The sequence below is a fragment of the Aegilops tauschii genome, chromosome 3 (assembly GCF_002575655.3).
Source record: "Aegilops tauschii subsp. strangulata cultivar AL8/78 chromosome 3, Aet v6.0, whole genome shotgun sequence".
Classification (NCBI taxonomy): domain Eukaryota; kingdom Viridiplantae; phylum Streptophyta; class Magnoliopsida; order Poales; family Poaceae; genus Aegilops; species Aegilops tauschii.
In genome coordinates, this window is record NC_053037.3 from 40787918 (window position 1) to 40795202 (window position 7285).

The following is a 7285-nucleotide window of genomic DNA, read 5'->3' on the forward strand; positions in this document are numbered from 1 at the left end:
TCACCATCCTCACCTCTTTTACGCGGTCCACTCTCCCGCACCCCGCTGTAATCCCTACTTGAACATGGTGCTTTATGCTACATATTATGATCCAATGATGTGTTGCCATCCTATGATGTTTTGAGTAGATATCTTTTGTCTTTGGGTTGATTGATGATCTAGATTGGTATGAGTTGTATGTTTTACTTTGGTGCTGTCCTATGGTGCCCTCCGTGTCGCGCAAGCGTGAGGGATTCCCGCTGTAGGGTGTTGCAATACGTTCATGATTCTCTTATAGTGGGTTGGTGAGTGACTGAAACACAAACCCAAGTAAGAGGGATTGTTGCGTATGGGAATAAAGAGGACTTGATGCTTTAATGCTATGGTTGGGTTTTACCTTAATGATCTTTAGTACTTGCGGATGCTTGCTAGAGTTCCAATCATATGTGCATATGATCCAAGTAGAGAAAGTATGTTAGCTTATGGCTCTCCCTCATACGAAACTGCAATGGTTGGAAGCCTAGGACAATTCCGCACATCGATCCACCATTATTCCACACTCGCTATTTATATTATTTAGTAATATATTCTAACTTTATGATAACAACACCTACTTTTATATTTTAGCTCTCCGATACCATGCAAAGTTATCCTCTTCATACCCACAACGTAGTTTTATTTCTCGTTTCTAGTTGGAAGCAAACGTTCGGTGCACGTAGAGTCGTATCAGTGGCAGATAGGGCTTGAGAGAATATTGAGCTTACCTTTAGCTCCTTGTGGGTTCGACACTCCGTACTTATCACTTCCACCTTTGGAAATTGCTACAATGATTCCCTGCACTTGGGGATTATCACACCTCGTGACTAACTCTGTAGTGGTTTGCTTGCAAGCTTATTATGTGTATTACCGAGAGGGCCCAGAGATACCTCTCAGATACTCGGAGTGACAAATCCTAATCTCGATCTATGCCAACTCAACAAACACCTTCGAAGATACCTGTAGAGCATCTTTATAATCACCAAATTACGTTGTGACGTTTGATATCACACAAGGCATTCCTCCGGTATCCGGGAGTTGCATAATCTCATAGTCGAAAGAATATGCATTTGACATGAAGAAAGCAATAGCAATAAAACTCAACGATCACTATGCTAAGCTAACGAATGGGTCTTGTCCATCACATCATTCTCCTAATGATGTGATCCCGTTATCAAATGAGAACTCATGTCCATGGTTAGGAAACCTTAACCATCTTTGATCAACGAGCTAGTCCAATAGAGACTCACTAGGGACACGTTGTTTGTTTATGTATTCACACATGTATTTAGGTTTCCGATCAATACAATTCTAGCATGAAAAATAAACCTTTATCATGAATAAGGAAATATAAAATAACAACTTTGTTATTGCCTCTAGGGCATATTTCCTTCAGTCTCCCACTTGCACTAGAGTCAATAATCTAGATTACATTGTAATGAATCTAACACCCATGGAGTCTTGGTGCTGATCATGTTTTGCTCATGGAAGAGGCTTAGTCAACGGGTCTTCCACATTCAGATCCGTGCGTATCTTGCAAATTTCTATGTCTCCATCCTTGACTTGTTCACAAATTTCTATGTTTTGGTTCTCTTGTGAAACCTGGATTCCTTCGCCAAGGCAATTGTTCCAGTGTTGTCACAAAAGATTTTAATTGGACCCGATGCACTAGGTATTACACCTAGATCGGATATGAACTCCTTCATCCAGACTCCTTCATTTGTTGCTTCCGAAGCAGCTATGTACTCCGCTTCACACGTAGATCCTGCCACGAAATGTATAACTTTGGTATGAAATGGTATGGGATTTCCATTTTGATTGTCCCGGGTGGATGCACCACCAACATGGGCGCATAAAATGATTTTTTCCCATTTTCAGTACCAAACTACATCACACTTGTAGTTCAAATTTGAGAAAAAACTCATAATTCACTGTTAATGCAAAAAATCTTAGAAATATAGCTATAATACATTGACATTCATAAAACTTGGTCAGTGTGCTTCCAATGTGGTCTACCTTACATGAAAAATGGTAACACCATGTTCTGGAACTTATTTCAGGTACTTCCTTCACAAAAAAGCCATTTCTCGCACTTGAAAAATGGAAATGATATTTATTCCAAACAAAAAATTCCTGTGGCAACAATGTTCACAATGGTAAAACCCATAGTTATGCCAAATTTTAAATTGTTATCATGGAGTGTGCCATGGAAGTGGCCATGGGCATGGGCATACGCCTTGACATCCATGCAACTTCATACTAGATAGGCCATTTTGTGAAGGTTTTTTTTTTACTTGTGGTATTGCAAGTTTATGATTTTTTTCCACCTACTAGTTCAAACAATAGTGCATCATACACAAGCATCTGAATTTTCTATTTTTTCATTTTCTTTGATTATTTTTCAAAAATCGGGTAAAACTTGAAATGTACAACTTTGGTATGAAATGGTTCGGAATTTCAATTTTTGTTGTCCCGAGTGGATGCACCACCAACATGGGAGATAAAAATGATTCTTGCTAATTTTCAGTACCAAACTACATCACACTTATAGTTCAAATTTGAGCAAAATCTCATATTTCACCGTTAATGCAATAAATCTTGGAAATATAGCTATAATACCTTGAAATTCATGAAATTGGTTAGCGTGCTTCCAATGCGGTCTACCTTACATAAAAATGGTAACGCCAAGTTTGGAACTTATTTCAGGTACTTTCTTCACAAAAAAGCCATTTCTCGCACTTGAAATATGGAAATAATACTTTTTATTCCAAAAGCAATTATTTTTCCTGTGGCAACAATGTTCACAATGGTAAAACCCATAGTTGTGCCAAATTTTAACTTTTCTTTCATTTTCTTGAAATTAAAGTGCTCGAGTTCGATTAGATAAATTGTGAAAATGATGCCACTTGTAAGAAAAAAATACATATATTATAGTAAGATCATCTATGCTTACTTTGTGAAAGAGATTAAGAGATGATTCAATATCGAATCATCATCTCCTTCACAAAGTGAGCATTGATGCTCTTATTACAATAGTAGTTTGTTGCATATGGTCCTCTATGCTATTTAAGGAGGTCCGCGAGCCTCTCGCGCGGCAATGTGGGACTAAACCACATCATTCAGTACGGTGTTGTGGCTGGTGTGTGGGGGGGGGGGGGGGGGGGGGGGGGCTTGGGCGATGTTCGTGGGCCGGCGCCTTAGTTAATCCTTTCCGTCTAAAAGTGTCCGTATTTTTAAGAAATTCATTATATTCACAGTTAATTTTCTAGATGGATTTACAAATTTTTGAATTAAATATATTTAAATATGAAAGGAAAGGACATAAATAAAAAGAGAGAGACAGAGAGAGATGAAAACTACCCCAGCGGCCCAGCCCAGCTACAGGCAACCCCGTCTTCAACCTCGTGCCTAGTGGTAGTTGACGACGTGTCCGAGAGCGCCTGCTCCTGCTTTGCGCCTTCGAGGCCTTCCTCGTCCCCAACTCTACGCCAATAGACAAGCAAGATATCACTAGTTCGAACATAACTACTATCCATCACTATCCTCTCTTGTTGCTTTCTCTCCAACCATGACCGAGAAAGCCATGGCCGTGCCAACATCAACCAATGTAGCCACTGCTATCTCCTCGCTTCACCACCATGTCATTTAGCTACGCCTTGCCACCATTAACCTATACGACGAAGATCGCTAGACCGGGCGCCCTGAATCGCCGCCATCGCCGCCTTCTTCGATGTGCGCAGCCTAGGACACATTTGTCGATTCGTCGCCTACAGCCCATCCCCACCTATTTAATGTGCTCCACGACCTTAGCGTGAGCTCCACAGCTTTCCCCGCTCTCCTTGTTAACATTTTCGTGTCGTAGTGCCATTAATGACGACCTCCCTTTGTTGATCTGGCATGAGCTCATGAAGACGCTCCGGTGACCATTTGGTCACGTGACCGTGTCAAACTACACAGCCAGAAGCCGTAGAACAACACCAGCACAAAAAACGTTCGAATCCGTGTTGTAGCTTTGTTTCCTACAAACAACGAACTCCAGCCACAATGGTACTCACCCCCTGCCTTCGTTTCTGTCCAACCCCGGGCACCCTGATGCCGCCTTTGGACACGCACGAGCACCAGCTACCTATAGAGGCTAAGATATCGTCACGCCGTCGCTGGAATCGGCCAGAAAAGCAAAGAGGCACTGTCGTGCATCGGCAACTAACTATCCAGTGGCCCACATGTTGTATTCTCACAGTCATGCATGTAACTGTCAAAGGGGTTGACCTAACGGAAATGTTGCATTTGGCCATATGTGAGGTTTAACTAGACAGAGCGTGGCAAAAGTGAGCACAAGTTAGAGGGTTGGGCAAAACTGAGTAGAACTAAGGAATGGAGGGCAGAAAAATAGAAATCCCAAAAATATATATGCAATGCATTTGTTAAACTTTCAAAATGGAGCCAAATATTCATAGTAAAGAAAATAGTTTATTCCACACAGTTTTAAAACATGCATGATGTACACATTGCCAGGTATTTTACAACACATACAAGCCAGTACACACACACACAATGCTAGCACAAGAGAGGCAAGGCAAGGCAAATCAAGCAATGCATACAAACTCTCTTGTGCTGAAGCTGAAAACTTAAATTGCAGTACAAACCAATATATATGTGGGTATATATCAACTGATCTTCGGACGGATCATTAATTCATGCATGCACACAAACTTATATGGTCTATTGGATAATTTGATTATCGGTACTTCCACATGCCATCCATACCCACGTTCACTGACATGATCTCGTCGGACGTTGTTGCGGCGTCGTTGCCTAGGTCATTTTTGCTCAACGCAATTAGGACATCCTCCTACGACACTATGGATGATGGTTCGCTCCCAGGGTCGACCCCAACCATAAAGCCCTAGTCTGCACTCATATACGTCGGCATCATCTGCATCTGCATCATATGGTGTTGTTGTTGCTCCTGCTGCTGGTGGTGATAGAATGGTATCGACGGCTGTGGTGGGGCGGCCATCATCTGGTGGTGGTGGTTACCAAACTAATGGCCATTCATCGTTGGGAGAAACGCACCTTCCATCATCGACGAGCTAGCCCCGGCGGCATGTAGCTGTTACAAAGAAGATGCATGAAGTGACAACGGTGGTGCCAACGGTGATGATGCGTTGTAGTCCATGAGGGGAGGCAATGTAATGGATTCTTGGAAGCCCAACTGCCGCTCTGCTACCATGGGCATGGGCATGGCATACGATGACATAACCACCTTCTTGAGTCCAGTGCTCTTATGGAAGATCCTACAAACCACATAGTCCTCCTACCAACATACATAAAATAAATCAATGCAAATCAACTATGGTAAGTATCTTTCTACATACATATGGAGATTTTCATGATTCATGAGTACTAATAGTCTATGTTTAAATACCTTGGAAGATGCATTAATGGTGGCTGCGTTGGTGATGTCGGTGGGCAGGTTGGGTGTCGGCTGCTTGCCGCTCTCGAGCCTGTACTCATGCATGATCCAGTTGGTCTTCTCCCCCTTGGGCGCCCTGCCCTTGTAGAAGACTAGTATCTTCTTCATGCCGATGAGACTCATGGTCGGCGGGTGGAAGATCTCCTTGTCTTTTCCGGTGGCCTTCCAGTAGCCGACGGTTGTTGCTTTGTTGGTCCGTATCCCGGGGGGGTACTTGCGGTCCTTTTGGGAGAAGAAGTACCACTCCTTCTCCCCCATGTTTGCCATCTCGGGGAGTTCCCATGGCTCATGTTTGTTCAGATCCACCTCCCCAACTGCCCTGGTGTCGAATGGTTTCTTTAGCACCTTGGGTACTAGGTAGGCGGTAATGATCTCCACATCCGTCGGGTGAAACCTGAACCCCGGCGGTAGCTTCAACTGTTGTTGTTGTTGTTGAACTTGAAGGTGGTTTTCCATGGCGGAGGTTCTCTGGGAAATGGGTCGTATGGTAGCGCAAATATAGGGGGCAAATATAGAGATGTGTGTAACTATGGAAGGAATTCGATGGTATCTAGAGATATGAGAGGGGGGTACTTAAATAGCAGTGGATGCGTGTACTAGCAAGGTACTTGCCACAGAAGCCTCGATGTTTTCTTGCCTTTTTTATTTTGTTCTTACTGGCGGTGGTTGGATAGATGCTAAGCTAGCTAGATAGATAGAGATAGTTCCTCATCTTTACAATGTGTTGCTTGTCGTATTGTGGGGGCACAACTAGATGGTGACAGGTGCTAGGTTTCTCGAACCTCTCCAAGACATGACATGCCAGATTGAACACTTTTGGTTTTGTTCTCATTCTTGTTAATATATGCATATGCTCTCCTCATGCTACCCTCTGCTCGTCTTATCTACGTGGAAAATGTGTGCTTCTTTTGATGTTGCGTGGCTTTGTGATGCAAAGCAATGTTATTTTCTATGTATATACCTATGTATACATTCCACCATATGCATTCATATTTATATACAGCCTCTAGAGAAATCTATTGGTTTACATATTCCATCTTACATATGCATTCATATACTATATATAACTTTTGTGAGTTTACACAAAACCATTGTGTTCTCTAAACAATGTGTGACAAGGAGATGAGCATGGATGGTTGATTCAGTATGTCGGTATAACGTGGTGCCTAGAGTGTTAGTAACAGTCACGTTGATATCTCCCATCTGTACCCCCCCCCATTAAAGCAGCATCAATAGATCGGTTACCACCGGGTGGTGGGACTGGCGCCAACTACTGCTGAATCCTCACATGCATGAGCGGGACCGGTACAACTCAAGCACTACATGTATGTACACAAAAGCACGTCACTCGCATCTCTCTAGAGATATACATCCGTTTCTTGTTTTTACCTGCTTTCCGGGTCGTCGCGTACTAGTGTAGGTACATCAAGGCGCCACGATCGAACAACCTTGTCGCTTTTCCTAAAAAAGCTATCACGCAACATATGGATCTACACATGCCTCCGGGTGTGTGCAACAATGTTCTTATCACGTGGACCGAAAGAGGAGGCATGTCGCGCACCACCTGCCTTTCTCATGGTTAGCCTTTGGATATATCCTTTTGTAGATCGACGGTGATAAGATTGATTTTGGGATAAAAATTAGATGAAATCAAAAGATGAGGTGATGTGGGAGAGAGACCCCACTCTCCCAGACATAATAATGAATACTTGGACTGAGTTGTGTTCCATGCTTAATTTCGGAGATATTGCTAATGGTCTCAGAAATATGATGAAAAATTACAAGATTGGAGTT

The 7285-nt window shown here is 42.8% G+C and overlaps 1 protein-coding gene across 1 annotated transcript; it reads right to left on the minus strand.

The window, feature by feature from the left end:
• Positions 1-4465: 4465 nt before the first annotated feature.
• Positions 4466-6463, minus strand: LOC109749433 (NAC domain-containing protein 100-like). The gene is made up of 2 exons (XM_040401933.3): positions 5444-6463; positions 4466-5332 (listed from the first exon to the last, which is right to left on the minus strand). The coding sequence occupies exons 1-2, from the start codon at positions 5945-5947 to the stop codon at positions 5132-5134; spliced, it is 705 nt and encodes a 234-aa protein (XP_040257867.1). The 5' UTR covers positions 5948-6463; the 3' UTR covers positions 4466-5131.
• Positions 6464-7285: the final 822 nt, after the last annotated feature.